The sequence below is a fragment of the Sinocyclocheilus grahami genome, unplaced genomic scaffold (genome assembly GCF_001515645.1).
Source record: "Sinocyclocheilus grahami isolate Dianchi unplaced genomic scaffold, SAMN03320097.WGS_v1.1 scaffold10.1, whole genome shotgun sequence".
Classification (NCBI taxonomy): domain Eukaryota; kingdom Metazoa; phylum Chordata; class Actinopteri; order Cypriniformes; family Cyprinidae; genus Sinocyclocheilus; species Sinocyclocheilus grahami.
Genome location: NW_015505189.1, coordinates 2,466,540 through 2,480,436, shown reverse-complemented (window position 1 = coordinate 2,480,436; position 13,897 = coordinate 2,466,540). Strand labels below are relative to the sequence as shown.

Here is a 13,897-nt window from a genome sequence, read left to right as displayed (position 1 = left end):
GATGCTGATTTCATTTTCCAGCAGGATTTGGCACCTGCCCACACTGTCAAAAGCACCAAAAGTTGGTTAAATTACCATGGTGTTGGTGTGCTTGACTGGCCAGCAAACTCACCAGACCTGAACCCTATAGAGAATCTATGGGGTATTGTCAAGAGGAAAATGAGAAACAAGAGACCAAAAAATGTAGATGAGCTGAAGGCCACTGTCAAAGAAACCTGGGCTTCCATACCACCTCAGCAGTGCCACAAACTGATCACCTCCATGCCACGCCGAATTGAGGCAGTAATTAAAGCAAAAGGAGCCCCTACCAAGTATTGAGTACATGTACAGTAAATTAATATACTTTCCAGAAGGCCAACAATTCACTAAAAATTTTTGTTTTATTGGTCTTATGAAGTATTCTAATTTGTAGAGATAGTGAATTGGTGGGTTTTTGTTAAATGTGAGCCAAAATCATCACAATTAAAATAACCAAAGACTTTACTTCAGTCTGTGTGCATTGAATTTATTTAATACACGAGTTTCACAATTTGAGTTGAATTACTGAAATAAATGAACTTTTCCATGACATTCTAATTTATTGAGATGCACCTGTATTCATGGCAAGGACAAAGTGAGACACGTATAAAATGCTTACATATGCATTGAGATGAAAACGTCTTCCGACGTTTTGAAGATCAAGCTGTCATGCAGTTTTTAAGTTAAACCTATGCTTGTAACACAACTTGATATTAAAATAAGATTTCAAATAGTAGAATATTGATTAACAAATTAATGTCCTGTGAAGTTACAACAACTCTAATGGGACTTGAAAATAACCTAAAAGAGGTTGCTGTATGTTTCTGTACCCAAAACAACCACAATGTGTCACAGTAACACAAATGTTTGAGAGAAGGCTTTCAAAGAGTTACAATGTATAGGAGCTACTTAATTCTACTATCAATATTTCTGCTGTATAGTGGGACCACAACTTAAGGAAACATTGCTGTCTTCAAAACTCAACCTGAGGCATTTGAGCAACAAGATGTCGAGCGAACGCTGGATTTCTCTAGGTGCTGTAGCCTATGCCACACTTTCAGGAAAAAGGTTCAAAAGCTGTCACTGTATACCTTTCAAAAGTACCTTATTAACCCCTAAAGGTACCTTTTGAAAAGGTACCGCCCCAGTGACAACCTTTATAGGCTACTTTTTTCTGAGAGTGCAGCATTTCATTCCAAACATGCCATTGTCATAGAAATAAATGTCAAATTCTTTGAGCCAGACCTCAATGACAGGAAACCTGTCTAAGGCTTAAAGGGGTCATAGGATGGCCATTTTCCACAAGTTGATATGATTCTTTGATATGATGATATGAACAGTTACAGTGGTGCTTGAAAGAAGTTTGCGAACCCTTCAGAATTCTCTATATTTCTGCATAAATGTGACACAAAAGATAATCAGATTTTCTTTCAAGTCCTTCTCTTTCAAGAACTTTCAAGTCCTGAAAGTTGACAAAGAGAATCCAATCAAACAAATATATACTATGTCATTTATTTATTGAGAACAATGATCCAGTGTTACATATCTGTCACTGGCAAAAGTATGTGAATCTTTGCTTTCAGTATCTGGTCTGACCCCCTTTTGCAGCAATAAATGCAGCTAAATGATTCTTGTAACTGCTGATCAGTCCTGCACAACGCTTGTAGGAATTTTAGCCCATTCCTTAGTACAGAACCACTTCAACTCTATGATGTTGGTGGGTTTCCTCCTATGAACTGCTTGCTTCAGGTCCTTCTACAACATTTCCTTTGGATTAATGTCCAGACTTTGACTTGACCATTCCAAAACATTAACTTTGTTCTTCATTATCCATTCTTTGGTAGAACGACTTGTGTGCTTGGGGTGGTTGTCTTGCTGCATGACACATTTTCTCTTGAGATTCAGTTCTCGGACAGATGTCCTGACATTTTCCTTTTGCTTGTATAATTCACAATTCATTGTTCCATCAGTTATGGCAGCGGTCCTGGCCCAGATGCAGCAAAACAGGCTCAAACCATGATACTACCACCACCATGTTTTACAGATGGGATAAGGTTCTTATGCTGGAATGCAGTGTTTTCCTTTCTCCAAATATATCACTTCTCATTTAAACCAAAATGTTCTATTTTGGTCTCATCCATTCACAAAACATTTATCCAATAGCCTTCTGGCTTATCCATGATTTTTATCAAACTGTAGATGGGCATCAATGTTCTTTTTGGAGAGCAGTGGCTTTCTCCTTGCAACTCTGCCATGGACACCATGGTTGTTCAGTGTTGTCCTCATGGTGGAATCATGAACATTAACATTAGCCAATGTGAGAAAGGGCCTTAGTTACTTAGAGGTTACCCTAGGGTCCTTTGCAACCTTGCAGACTATTACACGTCTTGCTTTTGGAGTCATCTTTGTTGGTCAATCACTCCTGGGGAGGATAACAATGGTCTTACATTTCCTCCATTTTAATCTGTCTGACTGTGGATTTGTGGAGGCCAAATTCTAGAGAAACTTTAGAGATGTAACCTTTTCCAGTCTGATGAGCAACAACAACCTTTTTTCTGAAGTCCTCAGAGATCTCCTTTGTTCGTGCCATAATTCACTTCTACAAACACGATCAGACTTTGATAGATCCCTGTTCTTTAAATAAAACCGGGCACGCACTGACACCTGATAGTCATACCATCGATTAAAAACACCTCTAATTTCGCCTTCAAATTAACTGCTAATCGAATTCACATACTTTTGCCATTCACAGATATGTAATATTGGATCATTTTCCAGAATAAATAAATGACAGAGTATATATTTTGTCTAATTTGTTTAATTGGATTCTCTGTCAACTTTCAGGAAAGTGTGAAAATCTGATGATCTTTTGGGTCATATTTATGCAGAAATATAGAAAATTCTGAAGGGTTCACAGACTTTCAAGCACCACTGTACACCATTTAACATCTTCAAAGATATGTCTAAGATACACATCAGTAAGGATCAGATATCTGTATTTAGCATTACTGTCAATATATCATGTGGAAGCAGATGGCAATAAAAGGTGAAGCAAAAACAAAAGAATGGTGCATAGCCTAATAAAGAAAGCAAAAGTAAATGCTACAAAAGTGTTGCGTTCTTGTTACTCATTTCATAAAATAAACCGGTTGGCAGGGCCGCATTAAGACTACACTGGGCCCCGGGGCTATGACTTACTGCGGGGCCCCCCATCACAATAGTGATATATATATATATAGGGTACAACGGGGCTAAAGGCCCACCTTAAGAGAAAATGTGCACCTGCTCCTAAAATGCATAAATTGTAGAAAAAATACATACGTAGTATTGAACATTAATGGAGCAACAGATTTTGTGTGAAAATAAATCATTCAAGTTGTTTATTTGGTTTAAAAATCATATAAATGTATGAGGTGGCAAGAGGGGCCTTTTACCCCACACACGGGGTAAAAGGCTCACCAGCATGGGGTAAAAGGCACACAGTATGTATACAAATACTTCAGCTAAAATAAAGCAACAACAACCTTTTTTCTGAAGTCCTCAGAGATCTCCTTTGTTCGTGCCATAATTCACTTCTACAAACACGATCAGACTTTGATAGATCCCTGTTCTTTAAATAAAACCGGGCACGCACTGACACCTGATAGTCATACCATCGATTAAAAACACCTCTAATTTCGCCTTCAAATTAACTGCTAATCGAATTCACATACTTTTGCCATTCACAGATATGTAATATTGGATCATTTTCCAGAATAAATAAATGACAGAGTATATATTTTGTCTAATTTGTTTAATTGGATTCTCTGTCAACTTTCAGGAAAGTGTGAAAATCTGATGATCTTTTGGGTCATATTTATGCAGAAATATAGAAAATTCTGAAGGGTTCACAGACTTTCAAGCACCACTGTACACCATTTAACATCTTCAAAGATATGTCTAAGATACACATCAGTAAGGATCAGATATCTGTATTTAGCATTACTGTCAATATATCATGTGGAAGCAGATGGCAATAAAAGGTGAAGCAAAAACAAAAGAATGGTGCATAGCCTAATAAAGAAAGCAAAAGTAAATGCTACAAAAGTGTTGCGTTCTTGTTACTCATTTCATAAAATAAACCGGTTGGCAGGGCCGCATTAAGACTACACTGGGCCCCGGGGCTATGACTTACTGCGGGGCCCCCCATCACAATAGTGATATATATATATATAGGGTACAACGGGGCTAAAGGCCCACCTTAAGAGAAAATGTGCACCTGCTCCTAAAATGCATAAATTGTAGAAAAAATACATACGTAGTATTGAACATTAATGGAGCAACAGATTTTGTGTGAAAATAAATCATTCAAGTTGTTTATTTGGTTTAAAAATCATATAAATGTATGAGGTGGCAAGAGGGGCCTTTTACCCCACACACGGGGTAAAAGGCTCACCAGCATGGGGTAAAAGGCACACAGTATGTATACAAATACTTCAGCTAAAATAATGTTTTTTTTTTAAATAATGTCTAAGTTAATACTTGTTCAAAACAATCACTTTAGCAAAGTTTGTACTATTTTCTGGTTATTTTGAAAAATAAAAGTATTAATTTTGTTTCCAATAAATATGCTGTCATTAAAATGTATTAATATAAAAAATATATTTTAAAATACAGAAACAAAATCGTTTTAATAAGTAAAGATTCTGAAAGTATTGAAGGAAATCCAATAATAATTGAATATATATTTACAGTAGTAACAACAAATGATATTTTATTATATGATATGATTAATATCATGTTTTTGATGGTTTCATTCTAAACATGGTGATTATCTCTAATATGGACATTTACCATCTGAATCTAACCATGTCATGTCAACAAATGGAAAAGTCAGCCATCTATTCATTATCATGTTAATTACTGTGCGCCTTTAGCCCCAACAGCAGGGGCGCTTTTTACCACAAATACCATACTTTTACATATTCTTCCGTTATTTAAAAACTGTTGCTTTAATTATCTTAAACAAAACTGAAAATCATAAAGAAGACCTTTGTCTCAAAATATATGGATTAATTTGAGCGATTATCATTTGCTACTTAAAGGGATAGTTCACCCAAAAATGAAAAACAGTTGGTGGTTGCCATTGACTTTTTTTTCCTACTATGGAAGTCAATGGCAACCACCAACTGTTTGATTACCAGCAATCTTCAAAATATCTTCTTTTGTGTTCAACATAAGAAAGCAACTCATACAGGTTTGGAACGACATGAGGGTGAGTAAATGATGACAGAATTTTCATTTTTGGGTGAACTATCCCTTTAAATCTACAACATTTTTAAAAACATAAAATATTAGATCAAGTAAGCACAGAATCAACTTTGCACTGCTGCGCGCTATCGCGTCAAAGATCAGACAAATATACACGTGCATCTTGAAAAACCGATGTTATGGAAAGTACTACGCCACATTTTTGTGCCATCTTTTACCCCGGGGCGCCTTTAGCCCCGTTATACCCTATATATATATTATACCCAATAATACCAGTATATATATACCCAATAATACCCAATATATATATATATATATATATATATATATATATAAAGCTTTAAATATGATTTTTATACCATATCAAAATTCTTGATGCACTGAAATTTCATAATTTTTGTTACCAATTTTAATACCTGTATGAGATTCCTTCATGCTGTTGAACACAAAAGAATATATTTGGAACATTATTGGTAACCAAACAGTTGCTGGGCCCTCACTACTTATATATGAAAAAAAGAAACACTATTGGAGTCAGTTGGGACCAGAAACTGGTTACGATCATTCTTCAAAATATCTTATTTTATGTTGAGGAGGAAAAGGAAATTAAATAGAGGTTTAGAACAATTTGAGGGTAAGTATATGACAGTATCTTCATTTTTGGGTGAATATCCTTTTAAGATCTCATCATATAGGCTAAGGATCTCATATAACACATGCTTTATCTTTAACTGTTAACATTCATTTAAGACACAAATAACTGTGTTTACGAGGATACTCGCAAAGACGGGCATTTTAACACATACCTATGTGTATTTGACCGTTTAAGCACAAGGAGCGAAAGTTTAGTCAGTAATACACCGTAAAAAAAAATCCGTAAAATTTACAGTAAAAAAACGGCAGCTGTGGTTACCGGAATTTTACCGTAAAAAATACTGTAGCAATGTTTTAGGTTTTACAGTTTTAACTTAAATTTAGTTAAATACCGTAATTTCATTAACTGATATAATGTTAATATACCAACCTATTGAAGTACTAAAATCTGTTTTGTACCTTCGTAATAATCTGATAACCACCAAATGCAGGTAGAAAGTCTCAGGTGATGAGAAAGTCACATGATGAACCAAAGCCCATCACAAGCAGCTTTTAAATAATAACATATATAGAAGCTGCACAGTGTTATTCATACAAACACCAAACACCATCATGGTCACACACATGAAACTGAAATAATGCAATAAACATTAATTTAACAACATTAGGTGTAACACACAACTAAACGCCTTGAAATTATAAACTTAGACTACATCATGACGCGCTTCAATCAACCATTGATATATTCCTACCGGATTATCTCCCGACCCTTAAATTAATATAGTTTGTTCAAACACAAAATCAATATAAATCCAGTTAATAATCAAACTAACCTAAAATCTGTGTGGGCGATGACACTGTTTTTATCTGCTCCACGTGCCCTGTTCACTTGCTGTTCCAGTAACTTCCACTCCATCATCAGCTTTAGTAAAATAACCTGATAGCTGTCATGTTTTTTATGTTGTTTGTATTTGAAGTTTTTCGTTTTTTGAGCCCCTCTCTCTTTTAGAATTGCTGACATTTTTACTTCTTGAATGTTGTTCTTTGCGCGACCATTTCCAGATTACACGAGAACGAAGTGAAGAGAGGTGAATGCAGACATACTGATCAGCGACCACCTGATAGATACGTGCACATATCGTTCAAAAGTCAAATATAGAATAAATGCATTTGATTGGTAAACCAAACTCAGACTTTACGTTTCTATCTCAAATGGTAATGCATGGAATTTACGGAAAAGCTCAACTAAATAACAGCGCTAATAAATGGGGGGCGTGGTGGCTTTGGCGATCGGCGCTCCAGTCAATCTACTCCACAGTCAATCACGGGCCCCTCCTTGCTCGGGCCCTGTGGCTCCAGCCCCGCCTAACCCAATGGTTAAAACGGCCCTGCCGGTTGGACAAGAAGTCTTGTTGACTAGTTATGTTATGTAACCCTTGCCTATCTAATATGATTCTACTGGGTCCTGACTTCATAGTTTAATGTGCATTTAACCTTTAATTTTGTGGGCATAATAGTCTAAAACATTTTGGACCCACTTTGTAATGTGTCCTTATTTACTACTTACATTTAAATGAATCATTTGATACAATGCATGTATTGTACTTATATTTTAAAATACTGTACATTTACAGTTAATTTCTGTAGTTACATCAATATTTACACTGTTGACCCTAACTCTACCCCTTAAACCTAACCATACCACCAGACCTGCCCCTAACCTTAACCATATCCCACCTCAATAGATAAATAATATTAAGTACATAGTATTTAAAGACACCTAATATAAAATGGGACCAACATTTTATCTGTTTTTAAAGACTAACTATAGTGTTATTTAAAAAGAGATACCTCAGCTGACTGCTTCAAAACTAATGTTCTTCTTGATAGTTCATAGCAAGTTGTGGTAAAAGACATTAGTTCCTTGGTGATTTTGTTGTGAAAGTCCAATTTGTAACAGTTAATGAACTGGTCTGGTATTGTTTTAAAAAATTGTACACGTGTTATAAAAGAAGACCACATTTGAATACATTTAATTTTTTTGTTGGGTAGAAGAAATCATATGAATGTGACACATGAAAATGCACATGCAATAAGTAATCAAAAGAATGTTATCAATCTATTTATGCCATTTTAATTGTTCCAGAAAATACAATCCAATTTTAAAATGTCAAAAAAAAACAAAAAACATATGGGTATTTGATTGGCTGCATATTTGATTTGTCTGGAGATCAAAATATGATTATACTAATTATGAAAAAGAGTGACAACAAAAATTAACATTTTGAAGAGATACAACCGAATGACAGTAAATCTGGTTAATTTGTGCTGTACAAATGAAACTACAAGGTTATGGAAAAACATTGTTGAATATTTTCATAATAGTGCATGTGTGTTCCCACAAGTGCTGGAATTCACTAAAGAGGAATGCAGAACTGAAGAATATTCCATTCCATGTTGTTCCAATCCATAATGATAGGAAGGGGAGGGGACAGATGAGGGCCAATGAGTCCATTTATGCTTGTAGGTTTCTCCATCTCGACAAAGGTTGCCTGCCCATTTAGCATTTTTTTCTATGACGACAGTATGTGTACTGTCTCATACCACACTCTCACTCAGACCACATGCATTTGACTCTTTCTGCTATTAGGGAGGAGAGAGAAAAGCAGATCTCTGAAAAGAAAACTCCCTCAAATGGAAAGCAGATCCATCAAATCATCTGCAGATCGAAAGTTTGGATTTTGCTCAGGTACTTATTAACCCTTACAGACTCCATACTGGCTCCTCTGAGACTTAAAATGGAATGATGACAGAGAAGGGATTTTTTTTGCACACAACATTCTATAAGCTAATGTAAAAAAAAAATCATAATGTAAAACATTAATATCTTCTTGGAGGGGTAATGAGTCACAATCCTGTATTGAAAGGAAGATATCCAACTTTCAGCTATAAATGTGTCAATTTAAATGAAAAGACAGAGTGTGACTCACACATTTAGAGCAATGCTTGCTTGCAAAAAAAAATTTAAAGTTATCCATATGTTCATATGTTACATATGCTTCCTTTATATTATATTTGTCAAATATATATAACATATTGTGTTGCATCTTTCCTCTTATAATCCCGTATCTCCTTCTACTAATGCAATAAAGCACCTAGGTACATATTCTTGTATTATCAAAAAACTACATTATTTCCTATGACAAAAATTCTTAGCCAATCAAAAAAGGCCAAGCACCACAAAAACTGAGCCTTTCAGTTAGAGAGCCAGGGACAGGGTGGAAAATGGTGGGATATTATAAAATTTATACCCACTTAAATTTTTTTAAAAAAAGGAAGGCATTTTAAAATCCCTTTAATAATTTTAGAAATAAATTTCCACCTTTTTCAAAGTACATGATGTCCTATGAGAAGGAAAGGAAAAAGAATGAAGAGAGATCAGTCCAAACAAGAATCAATACTATAATACTACATATTTTAACACAACTGCATACTGTTGATATTTTATTAATTGATGTAATTTCATACTATACTGTGCCAAGTCTAATTCATTTCCAAAACAGTTAAAAATATCAGCTCCGAATGAACTTCCAATATTTACAGTTAGACCGCAATGTCCTGTGAATCACCAAAGTCATTTGCTTAATACTCACAATAAGGAGGCAAGCACCTAAAAGTACAGCCTTCATATTAGCATCCATGTCAATAGGGAACTGTATACAAAAGTTGGTGGCATCACTGATGCATTTCTTAATGAAACCACTCCGTTGTTTTGTGATTCGACCAATAGACTGTTCATCAAGCATGCCTTTTACCTAAAGACAGACCTTCTTAGTGGTGCAAAAGACGTGTAATCCTAACATCAAATGCAAAACACCTTAACACAGGTTTAAGTGTAAAAAATTATTTCATTATTGCTCTCATTTTGTCTGAAATAAATGTTACCTCAAAATTTATGTCACCACAGCATTTGAGTGGAAGGAAGGGTCCCCGGATCTTCAGTAGTACCTCATTGTTGGGGTCCAGGATGGAGAATTTTGGAAAAAAGCAGGACCACTCCTGTTTCACATAGCCTATGGTTACTCCAGGTGGAGCCTGTACTTCAATCTGAGGGTGGAAAATTCACATCAATGAATAAATAAGAAAAGAAAGTATGTGAAAATATGTGCAATCAGACAAAGTTATAAGACACTTTAGGTGTGCAGGTGATTCAAGAGCACTGAATAGAAATGTATAGCAGTTTCCAAATGTCTTAATAGCAGTGCCAAATCCGTCTCCACTCTAAGTGATTTAAGTGTACATTTAAATTACTTACACAAAAAGAACAGGGTATGTGGCTGTGTAGGAGTGACAACAAAAAAATCTTGATTCTAAAGTATGGAATATTAAATAGTGAATCGAATAACTCAAATAGTGATAGACACATGCCTAAGAAGCGTGTAAACACAGCTAAAAATAGAGCGCTGTCCATCTCATGCTAAATCAGTTTACCCTTGTACCAGTGTCCCATAAAAAGAATTAGCCCAAATCCCTGCACAGCTGCTTGCAAGTATGTCCTTAAAAACTCAACAACTAAATCATATCATATCCTCATTCATACCAAGATTAGTTTCAAATTAACCCTTCAAATTGCTATCCTCAACCTTTAACTGCATAATTAGGAAAAATGGAAATATACATTTTAAGTGGTTGCAAATATGAAAAAAAAATAAAAATCTAGTCTTAACAGCCAGCAACATTATATGGGTCTACAAAGTTTTTTTTTTTAAAGACTCAGCCAAAGAGTGAGCCAAAAGAATTCACGAAACAGCTTCGAACTTGCTTGTGAGCAGCTCAATCCCTCACTAAACCATCATTCATTTTTTTTAAATGAACTGGAAGCTGAAATATATAGGCTTGTGAGCCTTTACATCTCATGCTGTAGTTTATAAACAGCCCTTCATTACAGCACATAGTTGTGACTTGATAAAAGCTAAACCATTCAAATCTTTAATAAGCAAATACATAAATTGTCAAATAAATAATTTAACTGATTTCAATGACATTTCATTCTAGGTCAAAAAATTACTTGTTGGTTTTTTGTCTGAGGCCCAGTATGTTGGAGCTCCTTTCAAAATGTGCATAAAAATGTTTTATTTAGCTGCCACATTAACCTTGATAAAACTGATAAAGTCTGTTCTACCTCTTGCAGGCAGCAGCGCATTGGTCTGTCCATCTGAATGACCTCTTGGCCCATGTTGTCTTTAATTCGCATTTTAAAACCACGTGCTGAACCAAAGATATTACGAATAAAGCAGTTACTCTTTTCTTTGGCATGGTAGATCTCTTGCCCGATGCTGTTCTTGATCTCATACTGGTTGTTAGTCTCAAAGCCAGTAAGCACTGTAGACAAGTATGATCATAGTTTGTCAGATTAAAATATCTCTTCTGTTTAAACAGGGTGAAAGTATGCAATCTTTTAGAAATCATCAAAGTGTTAACATAAATGTTTTCAAACATTGGCAGTGTTCTAACACACTTAATAAAAATGAACAAAAAGGACTAATATAAGAAGACTCACTCTCTATACATGATATTTTTTGGTGAACAAGTATTTGGTCAATCTGAAATGCACAAAAAAATACCAGGTAGTAACCAGACATTACACTTCCAGAAAGATATATTGATAGAAAGAGAGAGTTAAGTCCCACCTGAGCGAGGTATTCGAGACCAGGTGGTACTCCATAAAGTTGAACTAGTGGTGGAACTGCAGGTGCTAGAGATGTTTAGGAGGATGGAGATACACCATCATTAGACTTGCATTGCCTTTACAGCATTAATGTTCATTAAGTACATACACACTATTCAACAAAGTGCAAAATATTAACTTAGTCTATTTTGGTAAGTACAGATTTTACTTCAGTTGAGCTGTTTAACTTGTTTAGAATTAATTTAATTTGATGTTGTTAAAAGTTTAACTTCCTTCCAACTTCAAAATAAGTAACATTTCTTATATCTTAATATTAAATAACACTCAGATATACGTTTATTCTAGGTTTACCTGCATATGGCTGAACCTGGTCATGTGCAGGATTACTTGGATCAGACTGATTCATGACTGGCTGAACTGGAGGCGGTTGACTCACTGACTGAAGTTCAATGGCTGGAGGAGCCGGTGCAGGAACTTCTGACTGAGGCATGAGATTTGGAAGGTTGTTTTGGACGGGATGACCTAGTTTAAGACAATAATCAACATTTTTGTTTTTATTGATTTGTGTCCTCGTTTGTATTGATGTACTCCTTCCTATGTCACTGGATGAACTGACAACAAAGTACATTTGAAAATGGTTAACTTTTATTGTATATGGAAAGAAAATACTTTGTTTTAGTTAAACATTTTAATATCTAAATATGTCATTCACATACACATTTATTATTTTTCCCTGCATATGACTGAACCTGGTGAGGTGCTGGATTACCTGGACTAGACGGATTCATGACTATCTGAACTGGAGGTGGATAATTGCCCGGCTGGAGCCCTGCAAGCGGAGGAACGTGCCCATGTACTACATAACCTCCCACAGGATAAGTGGAAAGGTGCTGTCCTGGCTGAGGCATTGGATTTGGAGATTGATTCATGACTGTCTGAACTGGAAGTGGTTGATTCTGTGGCTGGACCCCTGCACCTGGAGGAACCTGTCCAGGGCCTGCAGTCTGAGATATGGCATTTGGAGGGTAGTTTTGGACTGGATGGCCTAGTTTAAGACAATAATCAATAAAGTTGTGTTGTTCTACTTTTGTTAAAACTTACTGCAGCATGATATACTTATTGCTCGTCTCAAGAATCATGCTGGTTTTGAGGGATTAGCCCTAAAATGGTTCTCTTATTTGAAGTATAGGACCATTTTCAGTCAGTTCAGGTGATTACTCTTCTTCTGCTGCTCCTCTTGTCTGTGGGGTTCCTCCGGGCTCTATTCTGGGACCAATTTTATTTACTCTGTATATGTTGCCATTGAGTTTTAATTTTGAAAAATTTGGGATTCAGTATCACTTGTATGTGGATGATACACAAATTGATTTACCATTGAAACAGGACCATAAATATGCTTTGCAGTCTCTGCATGAATGTCTGACAGAGGCTAAGTGCTGGATGGCAAATACTTTTCTTAAATTGAATGAAGATAAGACAGAGATTATTTTATTTGGTAATAAGGGTTATGTTAATGATGTCTATGCATAGCCGCGGGAACGTATTTTGAGCTGGGGGGGCTGAGAAATAAAACTGGGGGGTCGCGTGACAAGAGTGATGCGAGAAGACTGACACTATATGATGGCGTATCCAAAGCGCAACTTTTGTTAATAAAACTTTCATTTATTCGTTTAATAGCCTATAAGTGAGTGTCTTTGTTGCTGGGTTTTCATTAAAAAAATAATAATGAACCACAAACTAAGCACTCGTTTTAAATAAGGGGAAATACCTTATTTATTTGGGTTACAACGGCTATATCCATCTTATTCATTTTGTCAATGCAAGGTAGATGTTTAATATATGCGAATTTGCCATTGTACTATTTTATGGCTGATGTGTTTTAATTAATAAGATAATAAATCACAAAATTCGAACATTTTAAGGTAGCCTGAGGGGAAATCCATAGGCTATTTATTTGTGTTAATCGCGAGTAAAACATATGCTTATTTATTTTGTTAATAAAAGTTCAAAGTTTAATGTTTTTGTTGTTGTTGTTTTATTCGATTAATACTAATGAACCATAAGCATGCATTTAAAGTAAGGGGAAAATCCAAAAACCTTACATTTATTTGTGTTACAACGCAGGTATATCAGTCTTATTCAGTGGCGTAGCAAGTCAGCGCCGGGCCCATATGCAAAACATTTGTACGTTTGATTTTTCGGAAGTAAATAAAGTTACGTGAATCGTGACTATTCACAAGCTGTTTTATTTAGAGTAGGATAGGCTAATGCTTGGAAATGTTGTTTAAAGTTTTCAAGTCCATTCATTATTTGTAGCACGCAAGCCACCCAATAATCGCAGCTTTG

The 13,897-nt window shown here is 35.5% G+C and overlaps 1 protein-coding gene across 1 annotated transcript; it reads right to left on the bottom strand.

Annotated features, from left to right (window-relative positions):
- Positions 1–9,465: 9,465 nt before the first annotated feature.
- On the bottom strand, positions 9,466–12,032 carry LOC107594302 (phospholipid scramblase 1-like; the record flags this gene model as incomplete). Its single annotated transcript, XM_016284313.1, has 7 exons — positions 9,466–9,480; positions 9,516–9,677; positions 9,808–9,969; positions 11,045–11,244; positions 11,423–11,465; positions 11,553–11,617; positions 11,903–12,032. Coding segments are annotated over 7 exons (777 nt in total), but the record flags the coding sequence as incomplete, so codon positions are not given.
- Between the last annotated feature and the right edge of the window lie 1,865 nt (positions 12,033–13,897).